At 47.6% G+C, this 26370-nt stretch overlaps 2 protein-coding genes and 1 long non-coding RNA gene across 15 annotated transcripts; 1 reads left to right on the top strand and 2 right to left on the bottom strand.

Moving 5' to 3' along the window:
* Positions 1–939: 939 nt before the first annotated feature.
* LOC117197074 (leukocyte elastase inhibitor-like) lies at positions 940–26293 on the bottom strand. Of its 9 annotated transcripts, XM_049715426.1 has the most exons (10): positions 26262–26293; positions 25486–25594; positions 24903–25077; positions 23083–23220; positions 22293–22410; positions 20724–20866; positions 20473–20640; positions 17257–18355; positions 16802–16953; positions 13815–15484 (listed from the first exon to the last, which is right to left on the bottom strand). In XM_049715426.1, exons 2-8 carry the CDS (start codon positions 25494–25496, stop codon positions 17951–17953), a joined length of 1158 nt encoding a protein of 385 aa, XP_049571383.1. In that variant the 5' UTR covers positions 25497–25594; positions 26262–26293; the 3' UTR covers positions 13815–15484; positions 16802–16953; positions 17257–17950. The 9 variants fall into 9 exon arrangements, with proteins under 9 accessions (XP_049571376.1, XP_049571384.1, XP_049571383.1 ...); XM_049715425.1 differs by lacking the exon at positions 26262–26293 and having other exon boundaries at positions 25486–25626; XM_049715420.1 differs by lacking the exons at positions 25486–25594; positions 26262–26293 and having other exon boundaries at positions 24903–25456.
* LOC101289064 (leukocyte elastase inhibitor) lies at positions 940–26370 on the bottom strand. 5 transcript variants are annotated; one of them, XM_049715435.1, is made up of 8 exons: positions 26262–26280; positions 25486–25594; positions 8360–8534; positions 6547–6684; positions 5754–5871; positions 4860–5002; positions 4609–4776; positions 940–2520 (listed from the first exon to the last, which is right to left on the bottom strand). In XM_049715435.1, the coding sequence occupies exons 2-8, from the start codon at positions 25494–25496 to the stop codon at positions 2119–2121; spliced, it is 1155 nt and encodes a 384-aa protein (XP_049571392.1). In that variant the 5' UTR covers positions 25497–25594; positions 26262–26280; the 3' UTR covers positions 940–2118. The 5 variants fall into 5 exon arrangements, with proteins under 5 accessions (XP_049571392.1, XP_049571391.1, XP_049571390.1 ...); XM_049715434.1 differs by lacking the exon at positions 25486–25594 and adding an exon at positions 8955–9063 and having other exon boundaries at positions 26262–26279; XM_049715433.1 differs by lacking the exons at positions 25486–25594; positions 26262–26280 and adding exons at positions 8955–9063; positions 9731–9749.
* LOC125965515 (uncharacterized) lies at positions 2520–20069 on the top strand. Its single transcript, XR_007479484.1, has 2 exons — positions 2520–3441; positions 19274–20069. It is a non-coding gene; the product is annotated as an uncharacterized LOC125965515 (long non-coding RNA).

Genomic DNA, 26370 nt, shown 5'->3' with positions numbered 1-26370 from the left:
GCTCCTGACAGATCCAAACTCAGCCTGCCTAGCCTAGAACATTGCCAGAATCCCTGCTTCACACCTCATTTATCTCTTTTGGATTGGGAAATGCACATGGGGCAAAAGTGATTTCCAACTGCACCCGTTTCTCCTGGATCTTGGCCCAGTAATTTGTCATGATCATGTCAACCTTCCTCCTATGGGCTGATGCTAATTTTGTTTGGTTGCTTTTTCAGTTGGTCTTAAGAGGTTTGAGTTACCTACTTCACCATTATGAGAAGCAGACGTTTTCCACGTAAAATATGAACTGGGGGACTTCCCTGGTGGCCCAGTGGTTTGGCCTCCGCACGCTCACGGCTGAGGGCCCAGGTTCAATCCCTGGGTGGAGAGCCAAGATTCCACATGCCGCATGCAGAGAGGCCAAAAAAAAGAAAGAAAGAAAGAATTGGATCTAGTCTCTGCTCTTGAATTTACTAGTTTTTCTGATTTCAACAACTGACTGGTAGTCCATGGGCCTGTTCCCTCAAATACAAGAAGGAGGATTGAGCAGATGGGCTTGGAGCCCATGTAACTCGATTAACATGATTTAGTCTAAATCACTGAGTAGATTTTAGGATGAGGAGGGCTTCCCTGGAGGCCACAACGGTGAGAGGCCCGCGTGCTGCAAACAAAACAAACAACAACAAAAAAAGCGTAGCAGAAGGCAGTGACTGTGGCTTTTCTTGTTGTCCCTGTAGCTAAAATGACCTGGGACATGGCAGGTGCTAGTAAGTATCTTAAGGAAAAAAGAAGGAAGAAATGCTTGCCAACATGAGATTTGCTGAAATTTTGTTTTGTGCTGTGGAGTCACTCCCTATCAGGACAGACGTGATCGCTGGTCAGGCCAAGAACCCCCTTTTGCAGTCTTGGCTTGTCTGAGATCAGGGAGAAACAAGAAGACGACTGAGGTCAGTCTGGTTTGCAGCATCTTAGGAAACTTTATTAACCAGCCCACCAGCTTTATGGGAGCACAGAGGTGCAGCATTTCACGCCCCCTTCCAACGAGTGCATTAACAAAGGGTTATATTAATCAGAGTGCATCCTCACCCCATCTCCCACCACAGCGTTGCATAAAGCCGTACCATTACCATAAAAACCTGTACCATACTATGGACGTCAAGAGCCTTTATCAGAAAACACGGCAGAAGCCGGTTAACGATGAGATCTCTGCGCCACCTCTTTGCTTAATAGTATCTCCGACGACATTTTTCTTTCTGTCATTTCTTGGCATCTTTCATGGTGAGACACCTACTGCTTGATTCCTTGTGATCCCACACCAACTCATATCAGGAAGGAAAAGGGAGAACAGAAAAAAAGGAGGGGTTAGGTTATCACCAGGTGGCTCTTCGATAGTTTGAAACCTGGAGGGCTGTAATGGGATACAAATCCTGCAGAACACAGGCTCAGAGACATTGCCAAGGCAAGTCTGTCTTCATAACGCGGACCCTTAATTGCTGCGCTCTGCGGTATTTCAATTGAATATCTGTTTTTAAGCCTCCCTTCAACAATCAGGGTATCTCTATATTACGGCTTCCAAAGGTCTATCTATAAAACAGATGACAGAGTGACCGTGTTCCCCCCGGCTCTCAGGAAAGTATAGCAACTTCATAGATTTCTACGTTGTCAAGAATCTACACATCTGATTTTTTCTTTCCTTTTTTAACTTGATGCATTCAAAAGAAATCACTGGATATTTTTAGCATAAAAAAAGAAGAGGGCTTCCCTGGTGGCGCAGTGGTTGGGGGTCCGCCTGCCGATGCAGGGGACGTGGGTTCGTGCCCCGGTCCGGGAAGATCCCACATGCCGCGGAGCGGCTAGGCCCGTGAGCCATGGCCGCTGAGCCTGCGCGTCCGGAGCCTATGCTCCGCAACAGGAGAGGCCGCAACAGTGAGAGGCCCGCATACCGCAGAATAAAAAACAAAGAAGAACAGATACCCATGCCAAGTTAATGGGTGTAACCAGCCAACAGGACTGAGCTTACAAAGGAGATTAAAGATTCATTTTTGGATAGTAGTTATACTGGTAAAGATCTATGAAAATGGTCACCATTGAAAGGGCAGGTAAAATGCTCCAAGCCTGACCTTGTATTTCTAGTCTCTATGGGGAGGAAAGTCTGCCGAGGAACAGGATGTTAGTGGACGGATTGTGCCGAATGAAGAAAATGAACGGGTGGTCGGCGGTGAAATACTCCTCTGTCAACAGCATGCAGTAGCTGACGGCGACCGAGGTGGCAGCCGCCGCCTCTGTGCCCTCCTCGTTCACCTCCACGAAGGACTTGTGGACCACCTTTGATACAGAGAGGCCTCTGGCTCCTGATATGCCGGACAGGTCAGCCTTGCCACTGAAGAGATCCTGCATACCCAGGGAGGCCAGCAGAGTGCTGAGCTCGTAGCTCTCCTCCAGCTTAAACCTGGGCAGCTGGACATTGACCTCAAGGAGATCCAGATTCTCGGGTCTGGTCCACTCACGCAGCTTTTCCAAAGTCAGCTGTTGCTCAATCTGGATTCGGAATGGGCAAAAACAAGAGCTGAAATCATTTTATAGAAGGAAGTTAATGAAGCATTGTTTGAATGAACAGGCTCCCTAGCTTCCTTCATGTTTTGTACCAACACAGATTCCATTTGGAGGATTTCATTTCTTTCTGGCTATTGGTGATAATGAACAGAGCTGCGTTCCCAGCCACCAAGGGCCCATCCACCCAGGACTCACCAGGCCCCTGCCACATGGGTCACGGGCCGTCCTGGCTAAAATTGCCCTAGTTGGTCGCGTGATGCAAGAGGGTATTTTAAAGCTTTCTTCCATTATTTCATTCTGTTTATTCTGAACCCCAGTGATCACTGTGTTTATCTGGGAACCTCACACAGCTGAAGTTATCTCTGATAGATGTAGCCCATTGGTAAACACAGAAATGGCCCTAGTTCCTCATCTAAAATGGGATAACAGTAGCACATACTTGGAGCACTGTAAGTGCTGAATGAGTCACCCTACACAAGTGCTGTGTAAGGTCAGCTACTGTCATTACTATTATCACTGCTACTGCACTGGAACAGACGCACATTCCACTTTTCTACTGGTGCTGGTCATTCCAGACTTTCTTTTTGATAATCAGGAACGGACAAGTATGGAAATACAATTGAAAGAAGGAACACAGTGGTTTTAACTTATGCTCTAGAGCTGCAAATGGCGAATATTAAATGCCATCCAACAGCAAGTTTGGTCAGGGATGGGGGAGGGGAAAACCACACAACAGGCCAGAGACACTGAAGCAAAACCTCACTCTTCACAGTTTTGCCTCTTCCTGGCCCTGGCAAGAGATACGATTGCCTTTAAATTACAATAAGAGAAACCGCAGACAAAGTTCTGGTTAGGCAGCGGGCTTATCTCTCAGACTAACGGGCCACATGGATCTTTTCCTGTCATGTAGCAGTTGGACATTTAATGCGCAACCTACGTGAACTGGGGTGAGAACGGCCAGATTTTACAGGACATGGCGAAACTATAATGGTCGAGGGTTTTTAATTTTAAAAAATTGTTTTAATGAAACAGTCCCCATTTATGGCACGGTCCTCCAAAGCTCATCTAAGGGAGTCTCCACGAGCTGCCACTGGCCAGCGTTCCACTCGGTCTGTACCTTAGATGTTCCCGCCACGTTGTGCACCGATAGTAGCTGAACATTTAAATGTGGGGCTTCCATAAAAAGGAACGAAACTGAGTTATCTGTAATGAGGTGCATGGACCTAGAGTCTGTCATACAGAGTGAAGTAAGTCAGATAGAGAAACACAAATACCGTGTGCTAAGGCATATGTATGGAATCTAGAAAAGCAGTACTGATGAACCTAGGGGCAGGCCAGGAATAAAGACGCAGACCTACTAGAGAAGGGACTTGAGGACTCGGGGAGGGGGAAGGGTAAGCTGGGATGAAGTGAGAGACTGGCATTTGGTAGCGTGGCATATACGCTACCAAACGTAAACTAGATAGCTAGTGGGAAGCAGCTGCATAGCACAGGGAGATCAGCTCGGTGCTTTGTGACCACGTAGAGGGGTGGGATAGGGAGGGTGGAAGGGAGACGCAAGAGGGAGGAGATATGGGGATATATGTATACGTATAGCTGATTCACTTTGTTATACAGCAGCAACTAACACAACATGAAGCAATTATACTGCAATAATGATATTAAAACACGTACAATAAAAAAATAAATAAAATAAAATTATATGCACAGGAAAAAAAAAGTTCTCATCACAAGAAAAAAAATTATAACTGTGTGGTGATGGATGTTAACTAGACTTATTATGGTAACCCTTTCACATTATATGCAGTTATAGAATCATTATGTTGTACTCCTGAAACTAACATAATGTTACATGTCATTATACCTCAATAATAAAAGTCTCTATAAACATAAATAAATAAATGTGGAGCTTCGCACTGGCACACGTGGATGGGCTACTTTACAAAGGAGTGACGGGAAACTGGGAAGGAACACCGGGTCACCTCACTAAACAAAGTACAAGCACCTACGCCCGACACACACACACACACACACACACAGGGTCCGCGCATCACTCGGGGTGGGGAGGCGCACCTTCCTCAGCCCCGTGGACTCGTCCAGGATGTCATCCGGCAGCAGGATGACCATGCTGAGGTCCTCTCCCTCGTAGGGCAGTTCCAGCACCCGGCACTTAAGGTCCTCGATGTAGCCAAGCGGAAACCTCTTCTTCTGATACATCATTTTCACTAGTTTTGTGTCTTTCTGAACAATTAAAACACAGATCACTAACATTGTTCTCAGCGTGGCTTTAGAGCGCAGTCATCTGGAAGGTCACCTGCCCTCACCTTATTCAGTCTGAAAGCTGCATCTTCTGTGGCCTCCATCATGAATTTCTCCTGCCAGTTTCCCTTGAAATAGATGGCATTCACCAGCACCAGCTTAGTCGTGCTATCAACCCCACCTGAGGCCAACAGCTCTGGAATTTTCCCTAAAAAGACAAAGTTAGCTTTTTAAAAATCCACCTATCAGAATTCCACATTTGAACTGACCTTTGATTAGCAATGAAATGCCACTCAAATTCTTCCTTCTATTTAATTTCCTTTAACATGGTACTAAGTCAGCCAAGCCCCCGGGGTGCTTCTACTTTAAATAAACCAGCTCGAGGGGCAGATGAGGGGGACACAATCTGCCCCCAAAGGGCCGATGCTCCTAAACAAGTCAATTGTTTAAAGGCTAAAACCAGGAAAACTCTTCTTTTCTGGAACGTGGGATAAGTAGTGGCCTCATTTTGTGACTGGCCATTCTTTTTCAGGAAAAGAACAATTTCTTAACCAAAATGTTTTGTCACTAATAAATAGCTCCCTTCTTCAAATCTTCCAAGTTAGATGCCTAACTCTCACAGGAAAGCTTTTAACAAATATTCAAAAGGTAGGACAGTTCCTCCCCTGAAACACAGGCCCCACTCATGACGTGGCATGGCCGTGACAGTCCCTGATGGAAGGAACACAGGTGTCCTGTGGGTGCCTCAACCGTTCCGTGCCTACGACAGTAACACAAACCAGAAAGAGAGCCTGAGGAGACGCAGCCCCACCTCCCGATCCTGGGCAGTTGGGCAGTGCAAGGTGGACCCCAGGGTCAGGCTGAGGGGCTAGGGAAGGGGAGAGGGAGTCACCTGCAAGGTCCAGGCGGGTGGACGAAAGGAAGCATCAGTGTGTACAATCAGGGCTGCCCTCACTCACCTTCCGTCTGCCCTTTGACCCACTCGTTTATGGTCTTTCTTGCGTCTTCGGCGGCCTGCAGAAAATCCACACTGGCCAGTTCAGCACCGTACATTTTCTGAGTTGAAGCTAAGAACTCCTGTGTAAGGAAAAAAAAACAGGAAATGTGAGTAACTCCTACTCCATACAGAAATGGTTTTTTAAACTCCTGAAAAGCAACAGAAATTGTCCCAAAAGGCATATTTCATTGTAACAAAAAAAATTCTAACCCTTCTACTTTTTTTACTATAGTCAAAAACACACAGCATTCCATTGACGACCTTAAGCACTTTTAAGTGTACAGTTGAGTAGCTTCAGTGTTGTATAAAATTTAGCAACTCCTGGGGACTTCCCTGGCGCTCCCGTGGTTAAGACTCTGTGCTTCCACTGCAGGGGGCAGGGGTTCAACCCCTGGTCAGGGAACTAAGATCCCACATGCCACGCGGCACAGCCCAAATAAAATAAAACAAAATTTACCAATTCTTTTCTACCCCTTGACTAACATTTTCATAAACAAGCAAATACTGATTGTACTTGAAAGTGAATCATGGAATTCACTCTTGCTTTAGCAAAAGAGCCAGGGTCAATCTTTTCACTGTGGAGACTAGAAAATGAAATCACATCCATTTCCGGGAAAACTGTCTGTCGTGTTTTCATTCTGGATGATTTTGCTGAATGTTTATAAAACTTAAAGCTGACTTCTGTGACTTGATTGTGCTGGAAAAGAGTCTGCATTGTCTAGTGAGTTTTGGAACATGAAGAGCAAAGTACTTACAGGGAGGAAATCATAGCTTTTCTCTCCATATAACCTGTTAGCAAGTTTCAGAATGTAGGGAGCTCCATGTTTGTTGATATCAGCATTCAAACTCTGAAATCCCGAATGAATCTCTTCAACCCCTTTGAAATAGAGAGCCTAAAAGAAAGAACACATTATTTCTATAACCATTTCTTTTGAAATTATAAGCTGGTTCCTTGGCATTTGCTTCCATCAAATCAAATTAATATTACTAATTATTGATGATCCCCAGCCATCTTCATATTCCATTTTTCATTGGAGAACAAGTAATAGAAAATCCAAAATGTATCGCTTGGTGAAACATAATACGGACATTGGAAACTGTTTTCCCATCACTTTTTTGGTATAATTAGAGTTCCACAAATAGGAGTGGTTAACAAGCTAAATATTTACACAAGTCTGCTTTTTTCCCCAAAATCAGAAGTGGTAAGTTCATATGTATATGCTATACAAATATAATTTTACTGAAAGTTCTCAGAAATAAACAGTAAAGATAAGAAGCATCAGCTATGTAAGAACACAGAGATGGTACAGATTGAGAGGTTTTTATTTTTTTTCCTTGCAGTACTGGCATCAGTAACTCACTTAAAAACAATTTCCTTAAACTTAACATGGGGCAAAGTTGAATTCCCATACATCAGTTACATCTAGAGTCCCTTTATGGTTTTAAGAGGGCTGGGCTGGTTCCTTGCTTTTAAGTCACAAGGAAGAACCGCCACCGTGTACAAAGGCCACTTACTCACTGAGATGTGAAATGTGCGTGGGGGTGCTGTGACAGATCTCTTTACTGGAAACGGGGGTAAAAACTTAAGACTGTTCTTTTCTGAGCTTATAAAGTACCTGGAAAGCCTCAAAACACAAGCTCAGATTACCTTGCAGGGGACGACTAACAATGACTAGTACCGGGGTTCTTTTTAAAGTGGATTCTAAAAAACTTTCAAACGCTTTTGTATCTGCAGTGATGAAAAGGTTGGTTTTTCCTAAAGTACAGAAATAGAAGCTTTGCAGCTGGAACAGGCCCATAAACGTGAATCCGGGCTGGACCTTCCCTGGCTCTAAGTGCAGCGCAATCTGTGACCCGTGTGTTAGAAAGACCTTCACTTTCACCCCTCTTTTCAAGGAAAGCCAGAGTTTCCCACTCAGCATAAAGCGAGCCCCGCACACAGGTGCCCTCCACACCCACCAAGGACAGGCAGGACCCTCAGCATCCCCGCCCCCTCTCCCTGCAGGGCCCTACTGCTCACACGGGAACGGGGGTCACAGCCCACCAGGGCACACCTGGTGCCAGGCCCAGGGGTAGGAACACGGACTCACAGGCTCTCGTGTCCCCTTGACTTCTCGACTAGTTGTCATTATGCTCAAAAGTACCAAGACACAGCTGACATTACGGGAGTCGCCGAGCATCACAAGCAAAGCAGAAACTGGACAGTCCTGGGCGGGGGAGGGCGTGGCTTACAGGAAAGCCCTGCGGACTCCTTGCGGAACGGAAGCAGCTCACGGCAGGGGGTTGTCGGCTTTCTTCCTGCTCCGTCCTCAGTCCCACAGAAAACAGAGCCTGGCACATCGCAGGTGCTCAGTAAAGACTGGGTCATGAATGACAGCCTGCATCCCAGTGGATTTTTCCTGGGGCTTTTTCTGAAAGTCTGACTTCATGAAGTATAATGTATAATATAACACAATGCTGAACACCGAAATACAGTTTTCTACAAACGCGCTGCAAGAGCTCAAAGGCACAACTTTCTGGTACGGTCTGTGCGGTAGGCACCAGCTGGGAGAGCTAGTTTCTGCTCACCTTGGACATCTGCGCTGCGGTATTGCCTCTGGTCCCCAGAAAGACCATGGCCAGCGCTGATGAAATGCTGAAGGGGGAGATGAAGATGTTGCCGGCAGGATCGCTGTTGTTCAGGGCGCGGAACAGGTCCAAGGCGAAGCGGGTGTTTGCCGCGCTCAACTGCTCCATGGTGAGGCTGCAACACAGAGCAGAGCCCTGAGCTGCCCCCTGCCACACCAGCCAATCGGCAACGCCACTTCCCCATCTCCTCCTCAACTCACGCCAGCCACCCTGAAATACCCTGCAAGGAACTTGTACTTTCTCTCTCCCTCTCTGTCTCTCTCTGTCTCTCTCTCAAGCGGAAGGCAAGAACACTCCATGTGCACAACTGTGGGAGCTTGGGGCGACTGGCCAAGGCTTCAGCAGTGACACGGGATCAGGACTCCGTGTCCTAAAGGGCCCTGGCCGTGCAGACAGGTGCATCTGGGCCCTTCACTACCACACGTGGGAGCGCACACTTCCCACCCTCCGTTCAAGTCTCTGATTCATTTGAGCCACGAATCCACTGCCCACTTTTACCTGAAAAAGAATGTTTCTATTAGAAAGTCATAGCTACCTGCTACTCATTAAAGCAAATTCCCGCAAAAGAGACAGAAGTATCCTCGTTTTTGAGGTTCACTTGCTGGTGTTTAGAGAGGTCCGCAGTCTCACAGCTGGTGAAGGATCTGAGAGTGGGAAGCCAACACAGGCCCCGGGGTCAGGTAGGGCAGCCCGACAAGGAGAAGGTGACAAGTATCCTCTGTCACTCCCGCGGGCACGGAGGGGCTGCAGGTGAAGCACCTGGCCTTGCGCTCAGCTCAGCCAAGCACTCTCCCCACCTGACCTCGACTCTCAGCCCACATACAATCGAGCAAGAGGAACAGTCGTGCTGGCTGCCCAGCGTGTAAGTGCTAAGTTGAATTATTACTGTTGCTGCTGATAAATAGTCTCTAGGATCGCACTGGCCTCCCTTCCCTGCCTCCAGCCGCAGAAAGGAGAAGCCGCTCCGCCGGGGCTGCCTGGAAACCCTCACAGAGAGAGAAACATTCTGGACTCCGGCTTCGGCTTCCGCTTCCGCCTTCAGGCCCCAGGGAACGACCTCCGTCTGCCGCAGGCCGCCCGGTTTGGTCTCCCGGGACGCAGCGCCGGGGACCCCGGGTGGGGCGCAGGGCAGGTGGCGGTAACCACCGGACTCAGGGACCCCGCGAGGCGCACGGCGGGGCGGGGAGACCACCGGACGCGGGACCCCGCGGGGCGCACGGCAGCGCGGGGTGACTACCGGACGCGGGACCCCGAGGGGTGCTCGCGGATCGGAGCCTCTCCCGCCCGGCCCAGATCGCTGCCCGGCCTTACCCGCTGCTGGGCTGTCTGGGCGAGGTGCGTGGTCTGGGCAGAGCGCAGAGCGCGGCCCTTATAGGCAGAAGGGAGTGTCCCCGGAAGGCGGGGCGGCGCGGGTGGGCGGGGCGGCCCCGCCCCAGGATGATGCACCGCCTAGGATTTGGGGCTGCGGCTGGGCGGGGCACAGGGCGGGCCAGCGCGGCTCCAGGCAGCGCGCTCCTGGGGGCCCAGCACCTCTCTGAGTTCCAGGCAAACTCAGCTCTCCGGAAAGGACCTGATGGGCTATTTCCTACTAAGGTGTGAATGACTGAGATGACAAGGTGCCGGCTCTTAGAGGGCAAATCAGCCTCTTTGGAATCTTATCCAAACACTCCCAACTCCGGCTTACTGGGGGCTGGGGGTGTGTGTCGGGGGAGGGGCCTCTAGGGTGAGATAAAACAGAATCAGTTCCAAACAGCATCCTTGATGTCTCTGTCCCTCAGGAAGCCATGAGTCCAGCCCCAAGACTCCCCTGGCAAGTGATGAGCCCAGCAGGCTGGGTCAACTCACATACCGAGGCACACCATGAGAACGCCCATCCGTGCGAATAAAGTATCTCTCACCCATTATACTAAAATGTAAACTGACCAGTTTTTCCCCTATACGTAATGTTAAAGTAGAATGACTATCGATGAAGAAGAAAAGCAGTAGCTGTTTCTGTGAGGTCTTTTCTTCCCCCCTTTAAATGCCTGCATATGGAATGTCATCAAAATTGATAGTACTTGAGGGTATGTAATAATTCTGCATTCTTGAAACTTCTCCCGTGCTTTTTTGCAAATCTCAGCATGAGAAGGGGACAAAGGAAAAATCCTATTTTTCAATTAGTATGGCTAATACAATGTAAATGGGTTTGTAGATCTTTTTGACTCTGAGAATTTGTTTATAAGGGCCAGAGAAGACCCAGTAATGAGAGATAAAAATACTCTCTATAGTTTTTTTAAGCTATATCTTAATAACTAAGATTGTAGAGTGCTTCACAGCTGATTGGAATAAAGAAACCAACATTTATTGAAAGCCAGTCATAGTTAAGTTGAGTGGTTTGATAAAACTTCTAACGTCTCCACCATGTTTCAGAGAGCTAGAGACCCCTCATCAGCTTCTAGCAAGAGGTCTGTGTGAGGAAGCCGAGAGAAAGAGGCTGCGCTGTAAAATTAAAATCCCAGACACGTAAACCAAGGAAACACGGGTTCTGAATTTTCTTTCTTTCTCCTGACGTTTTGTATTTGTACTCACCTGGAGTTAGTAACCTGAGTCAAATATGAAATGAAACCACTTCCTAAGTCAATACATGTACTGTATAAGGTTCGGACAGAAGGGACTTTATACACCAATCATCCATCAATCCGCGTGCTGTGCAAGGTCGAGGCAGAGTAACCACTCTGTGCGCTCTTGCGGCTTCAGAGTGTAAAGGCCCCTGACCGAGGTCACACAGAGATTCTCGGACATGCAGGATGGCACGGCCCGTGTGGGCAATGTTGGGCGTATCTGCTCAGCTCGAAGGTGTTGGTACCCTGGCTAGATCAGCGATTTCGTCGCCTGGGACAAACCCAACAGAATGAATGCTCGTGAGGGCGGGCGCCCAGAGACATGCGCGAGCATGTTCATCACAGCGGGATTTGAGTCAGGTCCAAGCAGAAGAATGGAGAAATCATACAGCAGAACAGCGTACAACAGCAGAAATGAACAAACCGCGGCAACGCACAGCAACTTCACTGCATCTCCAAGCGCACCGTGAACGGAAAACGCGCACGCAGCGGTGTGAGTTACACAGAGTTCAGAAGCGCAGAACCAGCCCGTGGGGTTAGAGGTCAGGAGAGAAGGGCACCCTTGGGAGGAACGCGGATTGCGCTGACTACATTGTCCTTGATGCTTGGCATCTGGGGCCTTGATCCTGGAGAGACTGCAGGCCCAGGGCCGGTGGGTTTCCAGAGATGGGGAACGACTCCCCAGCAAGCACACCTTGACACACAAGCCAAGCAGCTCACTGCCCTCACTCTCAATTCTCCCCTTCCTCAAAGTCCCACCGGCCCTAACCCACCCCAGCACCAGGCAGCTAGAGCCCACCCGCGCATCCCTAGCCCACCAAAATGACCCAAACTATGCAGTCCAGCCCCAAGCTCACCTAGTGCACCTGCCGTGTCCTGCCTGTTCCTCCCTGCAAGAGCCCAAATAAAGGCCCCGGTAAAGGCCCCACCACCTCTGCCCTCTCCTCCTCTGCTTGCTGGCCCACCTGGGTGCTTCCCAGGTCCCACGCAATGTGGTGCGTCATCGTCTGCCTCCTGTCGCTGGAGATCTGTGCCTATAAACCTCCTTCATGACACTCACGTCCACGTCAGCTGCCTTGGGAGGCCGGATTAGAGCAAATCCCCAGTTCATTTTTAACACAAGGGCTGTGAGTGGGAGTGGCTTGGGCAGAGGAGGGCTTCTGGGATGCTGCCTACCTGCCATGTCTTGACGGGTGGTCATGCAGGGGTATGGATTTGGGGATAATGCACTGACTTGTACACATAACTTGTGTGCTTTGCTGCATGTATGTTATACTTTAACAGAAATCAGTACAAAGTAGCAAGAAAACACACTGAGCACTGATAATCATTTCCTGTCTTTCCCCTCCCACCGCTACCCTCCGACCAGGATTAGTCAGCTTGAAGCTGGTCGGGGCCCTCTGCCACCCAGCATCTCCACTCCCCTAACTGTGCTGGGTGTGCCCGAGGGACTCAGAGGACCTAGTGAGCCCCTGCCCTTCCTGTTCTCCTACACCCAGCCACACTCAAACCCCCCAGTCCAGGTAAGAAGCGTCCTGTCTACTCTCTCATGTGGGGACACGTCAGTCCTTGGTTCAAGGCGCCCAATGGCAAAGGTGGTGCCGAATAAATTTTTGAAAGATCCACAGGTAGGTTCGTAGAATCCATGGCAAGGAGAAAACGCCAGACCGGCACCAACAGATGTTTGAGAACTAATCGTCCTTCTGTTACTGACCTCAAGGGTAATTGTATTGTGGTTAGGGAACATGATCTCTATATTACTTCAATGGTGAGAAGTGTTTTGACACTTGCTTAATGACCCAGTATATGGTCAATTTGTGTAAATACCCCTTGTATTCAGAAACATCCTAAATCCATTACGGGCAGTGTTCTCTATATGACCATTGGCATGAGTGCACTAATCACTTTATCCAACTCTGTACTTAGATTCACTACTCATGTTTACCAAGATAATGACTAAATACCAGTATTTCTAGCAACAAACAGAAAATGAAATTAAAAGAAAAGTACCACTTAAAATAGCATCAAAAAAAATCAAGTACCTGGAAATATAGCTAATAAAATATATGCAAAACCTCTATACAGAAAAAAATTTAACATTATTAACAGAAATGTTTAAAAATCTAACGGAATGAATATATCACGTTCATTGAGTGGAACTCAATATTGTAATGATAGTCGTTTTTCTCTGACTGATTTTTTAAATCAATCCCAATCCCAATAAATATTCCATAGAAAGGGTGTGCGCTTGTGTGTGTGTATGCACTTGCGTGTGTGTGAAGCTAGGCAGGCTGAAACAGATCTTTGCAGGTACTGACATTTGACGTATGACAGGTGACAAGGCATCAGTGGGGAGATGATAGAATACTTTAAAAAGGTAGCAGCAATTGAATATATGAAACAAATTAAAGAAAGAAAGATGAGGAGAGAGAGAGAAGGAAGGAGGGAGGGAGGGAGGGAAGGAGGGATGGAGGGAGGAAAGAAAGAAAGAAAGAAAGAAAGAAAGAAAGGAAGAAAGAAAGAAAGAAAGGAAGAAAGAAAGAAAAAGAAAGGAAGGAAGGAAGAAAGAAAGAGGGAAAGAAAGAAAGGAAGGAAAATATTCCTTACCTCACACTGTACCTAAAAATCAATGCCAAGGGTATTTAAGATCTATGAAGGCAATATGAAAAATAAAATGAAATAAATTTTAGAAGAAAATGTAGGAGAATTTTCTATGAGTTTGGGGTAGGGAAGAAGTTTTCAAAGAAGAAAAAGAAAGCATTTACTATAAAGGGAGTGACTAATAAATCTACTACTTTAAAAATAATCATTTCTCTTTATTACCAAGACAACATTAAGACAGTTAAAAAGACAAGCCACACAACCGAAAGAGAATTGAAAGGCATACAATGGACAGACGGTTATCGTGTTTGTGTATAACTTTTACAAAGCACATTAAAAGCACATTAAAAAAACCCAAGCAAACAATTTGAATAAATACTTTAAAAGAAGAAATCGAAATGGCTTATACATGCATAAAAAGGTGTTAAATACAAACTTACAAGCTTAAAACATAATGAGATCTCTCCCACTCACATTGCCAAAAACTTTGAAAATTCTGCAGTTCAAAGTGTTGCCAAGAACGTAGACCCACTGGGCTTCTCTCACTCCTGGGGGGATTACAAACTGGGAAAACTACTTTACAAAATAGTTTGGTGATCATTATTCAAGTTCAGTTGTTTAAGAATGTTGACCCAGCAACCTTCTCCTAGAGAAGTGTATTCCCATTGTACATCCTGACATCTATAGGAATGCTGGAGGTACCTTTCTCGGTGAGCCCCAAAATCAGCGACAGCAGAATGGGGACATAAATCGTGATATATCCATCCAATGGAATACTATATAGTAACAAACATGGACACGTTGTTGCTGCATTCACAGCATAGATGAAGCTACAAAACATAAGTTGAGCAAGAGAAGCCGGATTCAGAAGACGACGTTTCAACATTAGTTCATTTATGGAAATCTCAAAATCAGGCTGAAGCAAACTGTACTGCTTAGGAATAGAGCAGAAGGGTAAACCACAGAGGAAAGCAAGGAAATTTTCGCAAAGTTAGAAGAGTTGTTACCTGTGGGGAGACAAGAGGAAGGGGCTGTGACCAGGGGGAGTCACATGGAGCAGAGGCAGCTTCCTGTGCACGGCAGACTTGCTTTCTTGACCTGGGTCCCACGGTGCATGCTTTATAATTAACTGTTCAATTAACCTTATGATCTGTGCATTGTATTTCACAATAAAGCAAAAGAAGTAATGTCAAGTCATCTGCCAGATTAACATAGCTCAAAATGCCTGGTAAGTTGTTGTAATTATAGTTGCAAAGTCAAGTTGAGAAGTCCTTGAAGAGGCTCCTAGTGCAGGAACTGTGGGCAGACGTACATCCCAAGGACGGGAGGGAGCGAGGAGCCTCCCATTGCCCGGGTCCAGCTCGATGGTCACCCAGTGGTCACGTCCTCTCCACGACCTCCTGTGACATACAGGAGGCTGGTCCCTGGCCGGAATGCTGTGTGGCAGATGCAGCCATGAATACAGCGTGCAGGAATCGGGGTGAAGGCTGGTCCTTAAGGGGCTTGGCCAGCCCTGGCAGGGTGGCCTGAAGACGTGAGGACAGACCCTGTCCCCTGAGTGTCCCCCAGGGTTGGGAGTGCTGTGCAGTAGCAGCTGGAATTTTACAGTCCTCTTGATTTTGTTCAGAAGTTTCTAGTCGGATAAAACAGGTTACAGGGGAGACAAGCTTGCCACGCACTTGTTGCATTCAGTGATGGTACAGACTAATGAATTTAGCATTCTTATAAGAGTATGAAGACCTAGACTCGTCTTGAAGAACTGCCAGCCTTGAGTCCCGGTCATCTGAAACACCAGGTCGCCATGTGAAAAGCTGAGCACCCCCGGCTGTGCTCCCCAGAGCAAAATAGACTTCTAGAAAAGGAACTGGAAAAAGCAAAACTCACATGCTCAAAACAAGGTGAATTAACGAAAGAAGGAGCTATAAGGACAGAGTCGTTGAAGGTGAATCTGATTCTAAATAGGACACACGTGAGAGTGAGCACACCAACCCCGTCCCTCGTCAGCGGACCAGTCTAGGGCCACAAGGAGAGCGTCACCCCGTGAACACACAGCGTGCACCCCTTTCTTCCAACCTGAAGTCCTAGAGGCACCACCTCTTCACCCCCTCCCCTCAGGGGAATGTGTGGATGCCACCAACACTGCTTCCCTCCAAGTCCTCCTGGCCGGCTCACCCTACATGCATAAGGGGACTGTCGGTCCTCTAAGGGGTTTCCTCATGACCGAATTATTCATCTTGCTCACACAGCCTGAAAGTGGACGTGAGCTCCTCTCAGACTTGTCCCCACCTTCAAATTGCTGATTATTGGACACCCGGAACATCCACAAAAATCTTGATTTTTTTTCCTCTCTTCAAAAGTAATTTTGAATTCACTTGTTTTCCGATTCAGTTTAAGAAATTAAATAAGTGAATTGTTATACTTTTGATCAACCTGAAGCTTGGTGGGGTTGAGGTCTCACAGTGGTGTTTTGTAAGTATGTTCAATGGGATTATTAGGAGCACATTATCTCCATGTTGGAGTGCACTCTAGATAACAAGCTCTTTTATTTTAGAGGTTCAGTCTCTAAACATAAACAAAATTTATGATAGTCCATGAGCATGGAAACATTTTAAACTTAAAAAGTAATTTTTGTATACCAGGTGCTGTATTTACTATAGTTAAAAGAGAAATGAGGGTGCTTCCCTGGTGGTGCAGTGGTTAATAATCCGCCTGCCAACGCAGGAGACACAGGTTCGAGCCCTGGTCTGGGGAGATCCCACATGCCGCGGAGCAACTAACCCCATGGGCCACAACTACTGAGCCCACGCACCTAGAGCACGTGCTCCGCAACAAGGGAAGCCACCGCAATCAGAAACCAGCGCACCTACCTTGATCCCCACAGGATTGGAAAGGACACCATTCAGCCCGTAACAGGATCCCAATGTCTCAAGACAGTTCCTGCACAGGTAGGCATAGCCTTGTCTTGCTAACTTAAAAAGCTGTTCCCCAATATACTTTTTATCAAACTGCTTGAACTGCTTTCCTTTGAAGTATATAGCATTACTGAGGACCCGTTTTGTCAATAAATCAACTGACTTGGCAGGCAATACCTCTACATTTTGTCTTTTTTTTTAAAAAGAAAGAGACTAGGTCTAAGTAATATTAAACCACACATGCTGGGATAATACACAGAGGAACACACCATGAGCTGAGGGCCACCTTCTCAAACTGTGTTATGGTCGCTATGCCTGGAAGCCAAATTAACATACGTTGGCCGCTGCCATGAAACCCTGATCCCTGCATTTTCACAGGGTGTTTGAAAGTATTAACAAGTTGGAGTTTGGGCCGTTGTCTCTGCAAGAGGCAAATTGTAATCCTTTTAAAAAGAAGTTAGGGATGAACAGAAGAACCACATTAAATAGTTCATGAAATAGAGAAATGTCTATAAAATGAACGGGCAGGTTGGGGACGGTGAGAGAGTCCCTGCACCTGGCTTTAGGAAGAAAGCTTTTCGGGACAGAATGATGAGAACTGTGCCACGGCAGGTGTAGAGGAATACAGCGGGATGGGAGGAAAAGGCACTCGTGTGGGACTGGGGTGGCAGTGAGGACCCTCGTGGAAGGCAGGGTGTCTGGGCTTAGACTCCGGAGACCTCACCGGGCCCTATCCTGTCCCAGGCATTGCCCTCAGGGCCAGAGATGCATAGAGCTAATTAATCCTCCCTACAGGACCCGTGGGAGGAGGGTCCTACCTTGATCCCCACAGGACACAGAGTAAGGAGGGTTCTCACAGCCCCTACGGAAGGAGTGTTAGAAGCAGGAGTCATTGCCACTCGTAATGTCAGATCATACTGGGGCAAGTTTCTTTTATTTATTTATTTATTTATTTTCATTTTTACATCCCCAGCATCTGGGCCAAAGTCAACATTCAAAGTGTTCGTTAAATTAAGCTTTAAAAAAGGAGGGATTGGGCTTCCCTGGTGGCGCAGTGGTTGAGAGTCCACCTGCCGATACAGGGGACGCAGGTTCGTGCCCCGGTCCGGGGGGATCCCACATTCCGGAGAGCGGCTGGACCCATGAGCCATGGCCGCTGAGCCTGCGCGTCCGGAGTCTGTGCTCCGCAACGGGAGAGGCCACAACAGCGAGAGGCCCGAGTACCGCAGAAAAAAAAAACAAAGAAGAACAGATACCCATGCCAAGTTAATGGGTGTAACCAGCCAACAGGACTGAGCTTACACAGGAGATTAAAGATTCATTTTTGGATAGTAGTTATACTGGTAAAGATCTATGAAAATGGTCACCATTGAAAGGGCAGGTAAAATGCTCCAAGCTTGACCTTGTATTTCTAGTCTCTACGGGGAGGAAAGTCTGCCGAGGAACAGGATGCTAGTGGAGGGATTGTGCCGAATGAAGAAAATGAATGGGTGGTCGGCGGTGAAATACTCCTCTGTCAACGGCATGGACAAATGGACTATGGCGACCGAGGTGGCAGCCGCCGCCTCTGTGCCCTCCTCGTTCACCTCCACGAAGGACTTGTGGACCACCTTCGATACAGAGAGGCCTCTGGCTCCTGATATGCCGGACAGGTCAGCCTTGCCACTGAAGAGATCCTGCATACCCAGGGAGGCCAGCAGAGTGCTGAGCTCGTAGCTCTCCTCCAGCTTAAACCTGGGCAGCTGGACATTGACCTCAAGGAGATCCAGATTCTCGGGTCTGGTCCACTCACGCAGCTTTTCCAAAGTCAGCTGTTGCTCAATCTGGATTCGGAATGGGCAAAAGCAAGAGCTGAAATCATTTTATAGAAGGAAGTTAATGAAGCATTGTTTGAATGAACGGGCTCCCTAGCTTCCTTCATGTTTTGTACCAACACAGATTCCATTTGGAGGATTTCATTTCTTTCTGGCTATTGGTGATAATGAACAGAGCTGCGTTCCCAGCCACCAAGGGCCCATCCACCCAGGACTCACCAGGCCCCTGCCACATGGGTCACGGGCCGTCCTGGCTAAAATTGCCCTAATTGGTTGCGTGATGCAAGAGGGTATTTTAAAGCTTTCTTCCATTATTTCATTCTGTTTATTCTGAACCCCAGTGATCACTGTTTATCTGGGAACCTCACACAGCGGAAGTTATCTCTGATAGATGTAGCTCATTGGTAAACACAGAAATGGCCCTAGTTCCTCATCTAAAATGGGATAACAGTAGCACATACTTGGAGCGCTGTAAGTGTTGAATGAGTCACCCTACACAACTGCTGCGTAAGCTCAGCTACTGTCATTACTATTATCACTGCTACTGCACTGGAACAGACGCACATTCCACTTTTCTACTGGTGCTGGTCATTCCAGACTTTCTTTTTGATAATCAGGAATGGACAAGTATGCAAATACAATTGAAAGAAGGAACACAGTGGTTTTAACTTATGCTCTAGAGCTGCAAATGGCTAATATAAACACCATCCAACAGCAAGTTTGGTCAGGGGTGGGGGAGGGGAAAAGCACACAACAGGCCAGAGACACTGAAGCAAAACCTCACTCTTCACAGTTTTGCCTCTTCCTGGCCCTGGCAAGAGATACGATTGCCTTTAAATTACAATAAGAGAAACCGCAGACAAAGTTCAGGTTAGGCAGCGGGCTTATCTCTCAGACTAACGGGCCACATGGTTCTTTTCCTGTCAGGTAGCAGTTGGACATTTAATGCACAACTTACGTGAACTGCGGTGAGAACGACCAGATTTTACAGCACATGGCGAAACTATAATGGTCGAGGGTTGTTAATTTTAAAAAACTGTTTTAATGAAACAGTCCCCATTTATGGCACGGTCCTCCAAAGCTCATCTAAGGGAGTCTCCACGAGCTGCCACTGGCCAGCGTTCCACTCGGTCTGTACCTTAGATGTTCCCGCCACATTGTGCACCGATAGTAGCTGAACATTTAAATGTGGGCCTTCCATAAAAAGGAACGAAACTGAGTTATGTGTAATGAGGTGGATGGACCTAGAGTCTGTCATACAGAGTGAAGTAAGTCAGAGAGAGAAAAACAGATACCGTATGCTAAGGCATATGTATGGAATCTAAAAAAGCAGTACTGATGAACCTAGGGGCAGGCCAGGAATAAAGACGCAGACCTACTAGAGAAGGGACTTGAGGACTCGGGGAGGGGGAAGGGTAAGCTGGGATGAAGTGAGAGACTGGTATTTGGTAGCGTGGCGTATATGCTACCAAACGTAAACTAGATAGCTAGCGGGAAGCAGCTGCATAGCACAGGGAGATCAGCTCGGTGCTTTGTGACCACGTAGGGGGTGGGATAGGGAGGGTGGAAGGGAGACGCAAGAGGGAGGAGATGTGGGGATATATGTATACGTATAGCTGATTCACTTTGTTATACAGCAGCAACTAACACAACAATGTGAAGCAATTATACTGCAATAATGATATTAAAACACGTACAATAAAAAAATAAATAAAATAAAATTATATGCACAGGAAATAAAAGTTCTCATCACAAGAAAAAAAATTATAACTGTGTGGTGATGGATGTTAACTAGACTTATTATGGTAACCCTTTCACATCATATGCAGTTATAGAATCATTATGTTGTACTCCTGAAACTAACATAATGTTACATGTCATTATACCTCAATAATAAAAGTCTCTATAAACATAAATAAATAAATGTGGAGCTTCGCACTGGCACACGTGGATGGGCTACTTTACAAAGGAGTGATGGGAAACTGGGAAGGAACACCGGGTCACCTCACTAAACAAAGAACAAGCACCTACGCCCGACACACACACACACACACACACACACACACACACACACACCCCCACACACACAGGGTCCGCGCATCACTCGGGGAGGTGGGGAGGCGCACCTTCCTCAGCCCCGTGGACTCGTCCAGGATGTCATCCGGCAGCAGGATGACCATGCTGAGGTCCTTTCCCTCGTAGGGCAGTTCCAGCACCTGGCACTTAAGGTCCTTGATGTGGCCAAGCCGAAACCTCTTCTTCTGATACATCATTTTCACTAGTTTTGTGTCTTTCTGAACAATTAAGACACAGGTCACTAACATTGTTCTCAGCGTGGCTTTAGAGCGCAGTCATCTAGAAGGTCACCTGCCCTCACCTTATTCAGTCTGAAAGCTGCATCTTTTGTGGCCTCCATCATGAATTTCTCCTGCCAGTTTCCTTTGAAATAGATGGCATTCACCAGCACCAGCTTAGTCATGCTATCAACCACACGTAAGGCCAACAGCTCTGGAATTTTCCCTAAAAAGACAAAGTTAGCTTTTTAAAAATCCACCTATCAGAATTCCACATTTGAACTGACCTTTGATTAGCAATGAAATGCCACTCAAATTCTTCCTTCTATTTAATTTCCTTTAACATGGTACTAAGTCAGCCAAGCCCCCTGGGGTGCTTCTACTTTAAATAAACCAACTCGAGGGGCAGATCAGGGGGACACAATCTGCCCCCAAAGGGCCGATGCTCCTAAACAAGTCATTTGTTTAAAGGCTAAAACCAGGAAAACTCTTCTTTTCTGGAACGTGGGATAAGTAGTGGCCTCATTTTGTGACTGGCCATTCTTTTCAGGAAAAGAACAATTTCTTAACCAAAATGTTTTGTCACTAATAAATAGCTCCCTTCTTCAAATCTTCCAAGTTAGATGCCTGACTCTCACAGGAGAGCTTTTAACAAATATCCAAAAGGTAGGACAGTTCCTCCCCTGAAACACAGGCCCCACTCATGATGTGATATGGCCGTGACAGTCCCTGATGGAAGGAACACAGGTGTCCTGTGGGTGCCTCAACCGTTCCGTGCCTACGACAGTAACACAAACCAGAAAGAGAGCCTGAGGAGACGCAGCCCCACCTCCCGACCCTGGTTTCTTAGACAAGATGCTGGCGAAAAGTATTTATGGCCACAGCGGCTTGTAAACATTGATTCACAAGATTTTCATCTCTTTTAGTCTTCGTTCAATGTTAGTTTTCATTTTAAAATGTAGTTTGGGGAACTTATGGGTAGAAAACATTTAACATCTTCAGTTAAATCATGTTTACATTTCCACTTTGAGGAATTCCTACATTTGAAAGCTCTCTGGGGACATCCCCCCGTGGCACAGTGGTTAAGAATCCGCCTGCCAATTCAGGGGACTAAGGGTTCAAGCCCTGGTCCGGAAAGATCCCACATGCCACGGAGCAACTAAGCCCGTGCGCCACAACTACTGAGCCTGCGCGCCTAGAGCCCGTGCTCCGCAACAAGAGAAGCCACCGCAATGAGAAGCCCACGCACCGCAACGAAGAGTAGCCCCCACTCACCTCAAGTAGAGAAAGCCTGCGCGCAGCAACGAAGACCCAACGCAGCCAGAAATAAATATATAAAATAAACAAATTTATTTAAAAAGGAAGGAAGGAAGGAAAGAAAGAAAGAAGAAAGGAAGGAAGGAAGACAGAAAGAAAGAAAGAAGGAAAGAAAGAAAGAAAGAAAGAACGAAAGAAAGAAAGAAAGAAAGAAAGAAAGAAAGAAAGAAAGGGAAAGAAAGAAAGAAGGCAAGCTGTCTGGCCCTGGCCAGTGCAATGTGGACCCCAGGGTGAGGCTGAGGGGCTAGGGAAGGGGAGAGGGAGTCACCTGCAAGGTCCAGGCGGGGAGAGGAAAGGAAGCATCAGTGTGTACGACCAGGGCTGCCCTCGCTCACCTTCCGTCTGACCTTTGACCCACTCGTTTATGGTCTTCCTTGCGTCTTCGGCGGCCTGCAGAAAATCCACACTGGCCAGTTCAGCACCGTACATTTCCTGAGTTGAAGCTAAGAACTCCTGTTTAAGGAAAAAAATAGGAAATGTGAGTAACTCCTACTCCATACAGAAATGGTTTTGTAAATTCCTGAAAAGCAACAGAAATTGTCCCAAAAGGCATATTTCATTGTAACAAAAAAATTCTAACCCTTCTACTTTTTTTACTATAGTCAAAAACACACAGCATTCCACTGACGACCTTAAGCACTTTTAAGTGTACAGTTGAGTAGTTTCAGTGTTGTATAAAATTTACCAACTCCTGGGGACTTCCCTGGCGCTCCCGTGGTTAAGACTCTGTGCTTCCACTGCAGGGGGCAGGGGTTCAATCCCTGGTCAGGGAACTAAGATCCCACATGCCACGCGGCACAGCCCAAATAAAATAAAACAAAATTTACCAATTCTTTTCTACCCCTTGACTAACATTTTCATAAACAAGCAAATACTGATTGTACTTGAAAGTGAATCATGGAATTCACTCTTGCTTTAGCAAAAGAGCCAGGGTCAATCTTTTCACTGTGGAGACTAGAAAATGAAATCACATCCATTTCCGGGAAAACTGTCTGTCGTGTTTTCATTCTGGATGATTTTGCTGAATGTTTATAAAACTTAAAGCTGACTTCTGTGACTTGATTGTGCTGGAAAAGAGTCCGCATTGTCTAGTGAGTTTTGGAACATGAAGAGCAAAGTACTTACAGGGAGGAAATCATAGCTTTTCTCTCCATATAACCTGTTAGCAAGTTTCAGAATGTAGGGAGCTCCAAGTTTGTTGATATCAGCATTCAAACTCTGAAACCCCGAATGAATCTCTTCAACCCCTTTGAAATAGAGAGCCTAAAAGAAAGAACACATTATTTCTATAACCATTTCTTTTGAAATTATAAGCTGGTTCCTTGGCATTTGCTTCCATCAAATCAAATTAATATTACTAATTATTGATGATCCCCAGCCATCTTCATATTCCATTTTTCATTGGAGAACAAGTAATAGAAAATTCAAAATGTATGTCTTGGTGAAACATAATACGGACATTGGAAACTGTTTTCCCATCACTTTTTTGGTATAATTAGAGTTCCACAAATAGGAGTGGTTAACAAGCTAAATATTTACACAAGTCTGCTTTTTTCCCCAAAAATCAGAAGTGGTAAGTTCATATGTATATGCTATACAAATATAATTTTACTGAAAGTTCTCAGAAATAAACAGTAAAGATAAGAAGCATCAGCTATGTAAGAACACAGAGGTGGTACAGATTGAGAGGTTTTTATTTCTTTTCCTTGCAGTACTGGCATCAGTAACTCACTTACTTAAAAATAATTTCCTTAAACTTAACATGGGGCAAAGTTGAATTCCCATACATCAGTTACATCTAGAGTTCCTTTCTGGTTTTATGAGGCCTGGGCTGGTTCCTCGCTTTTAAGGCACAAGGAAGAACCACCACCGTGTACAAAGGCCACTTACTCACTGAGATGTGGAATGTGCATGGGGGTGCTGTGACGGATCTCTTTACTGGAAACGGGGCTAAAACCTTAAGACTGTTCTTTTCTGAGCTTATAAAGTTCCTGGAAAGCCTCAAAACACAAGCTCAGATTACCTTGCAGGGGACGACTAACAATAACTAGAACCGGCGTTCTCTTTAAAGTGGATTCTAAAAAACTTTCAAACGCTTTTGTATCTGCAGTGATGAAAAGGTTGGTTTTTCCTAAAGTACAGAAATAGAAGCTTTGCAGCTGGAACAGGCCCATAAACGTGAATCCGGGCTGCACCTTCCCTGGCTCTTAAGTGCAGCGTAATCTGTGACCCGTGTGTTAGAAAGTCCTTCACTTTCACCCCTCTTTTCAAGGAAAGCCAGAGTTCCCCACTCAGCATAAAGCGAGCCCCGCACACAGGTGCCCTCCACACCCACCAAGGACAGGCAGGACCCTCAGCATCCCCGCCCCCTCTCCCTGCAGGGCCCTACTGCTCACACGGGAACGGGGGTCACAGCCCACCAGGGCACACCTGGTGCCAGGCCCAGGGGTAGGAACACGGACTCACAGGCTCTCGTGTCCCCTTGTCTTCTCGACTAGGTGTCATTATGCTCAAAAGTACCAAGACACAGCCGACATTACGGGAGTCGCTGAGCATCACAGGCAAAGCGGAAACTGGACAGTCCTGGACGGGGGAGGACGTGGCTTACAGGAAAGCCCTGCAGACGCCTTGCGGGAACGGAAGCAGCTCACGGCAGGGGGTTGTCGGCTTTCTTCCTGCTCCGTCCTCAGTCCCACAAAAAACAGAGCCTGGCACATCGCAGGTGCTCAGTAAAGACTGGGTCATGAATGACAGCCTGCATCCCAGTGGATTTTTCCTGGGGCTTTTTCTGAAAGTCTGACTTCATGAAGTATAATGTATAATATAACACAATGCTGAACACCGAAATACAGTTTTCTACAAACGCGCTGCAAGAGCTCAAAGGCACAACTTTCTGGTACGGTCTGTGCGGTAGGCACCAGCTGGGAGAGCTAGTTTCTGCTCACCTTGGACATCTGCGCTGCGGTATTGCCTCTGGTCCCCAGAAAGACCATGGCCAGCGCTGATGAAATGCTGAAGGGGGAGATGAAGATGTTGCCGGCAGGATCGCTGTTGTTCAGGACGCGGAACAGGTCCAAGGCGAAGCGGGTGTTTGCCGCGCTCAACTGCTCCATGGTGAGGCTGCAACACAGAGCAGAGCCCTGAGCTGCCCCCTGCCACACCAGCCAATCGACAACGCCACTTCCCCATCTCCTCCTCAACTCACGCCAGCCACCTTGAAATACCCTGCAACGAACTTGTACTTTCTCTCTCCCTCTCTGTCTCTCTCTCGCGGAGGGCAAGAACACTCCATGTGCACAATTGTGGGAGCTTGGGGCGACTGGCCAAGGCTTCAGCAGTGACATGGGATCAGGACTCCGTGTCCTAAAGGGCCCTGGCCGTGCAGACAGGTGCATCTGGGCCCTTCCCTACCACACGTGGGAGCGCACACTTCCCACCCTCCGTTCAAGTCTCTGATTCATTTGAGCCATGAATCCACTGCCCACTTTTACCTGAAAAAGAATGTTTCTATTAGAAAGTCATAGCTACCTGCTACTCATTAAAGCAAATTCCCGCAAAAGAGACAGAAGTATCCTCGTTTTTGAGGTTCACTTGCTGGTGTTTAGAGAGGTCCGCAGTCTCACAGCTGGTGAAGGATCTGAGAGTGGGAAGCCAACACAGGCCCCGGGGTCAGGTAGGGCAGCCCGACAAGGAGAAGGTGACAAGTATCCTCTGTCACTCCCGCGGGCACGGAGGGGCTGCAGGTGAAGCACCTGGCCTTGCGCTCAGCTCAGCCAAGCACTCTCCCCACCTGACCTCGACTCTCAGCCCACATACAATCGAGCAAGAGGAACAGTCGTGCTGGCTGCCCAGCGTGTAAGTGCTAAGTTGAATTATTACTGTTGCTGCTGATAAATAGTCTCTAGGATCGCACTGGCCTCCCTTCCCTGCCTCCAGCCGCAGAAAGGAGAAGCCGCTCCGCCGGGGCTGCCTGGAAACCCTCACAGAGAGAGAAACATTCTGGACTCCGGCTTAGGCTGTGCCTTCCGCCTTCAGGCCCCAGGGAGCGACCTCTGTCTGCCGCAGGCCGCCCGGTTTGGTCTCGCGGGACGCAGAGCCGGGGACCCCGGGTGGGGCGCACGGCAGGTGTCGGTAACCACCGGACGCGGGAACCCCGCGGGGCGCACGGCGGGGCGGGGTGACCACCGGACGCGGGACCCCGAGGGGCGCACGGCGGCGCGGGGTGACCACCGGACGCGGGACCCCGAGGGGTGCTCGCGGATCGGAGCCTCTCCCGCCCGGCCCAGATCGCTGCCCGGCCTTACCCGCTGCTGGGCTGTCTGGGCGAGGTGCGTGGTCTGGGCAGAGCGCAGAGCGCGGCCCTTATAGGCAGAAGGGAGTGTCCCCGGAAGGCGGGGCGGCGCGGGTGGGCGG

Source organism: Orcinus orca, chromosome 10, assembly GCF_937001465.1.
Source record: "Orcinus orca chromosome 10, mOrcOrc1.1, whole genome shotgun sequence".
Taxonomy (NCBI): Eukaryota; Metazoa; Chordata; class Mammalia; order Artiodactyla; family Delphinidae; genus Orcinus; species Orcinus orca.
Note: the sequence above shows the minus strand (reverse complement) of the source record. Positions and strands in the feature narration are given on the sequence as shown.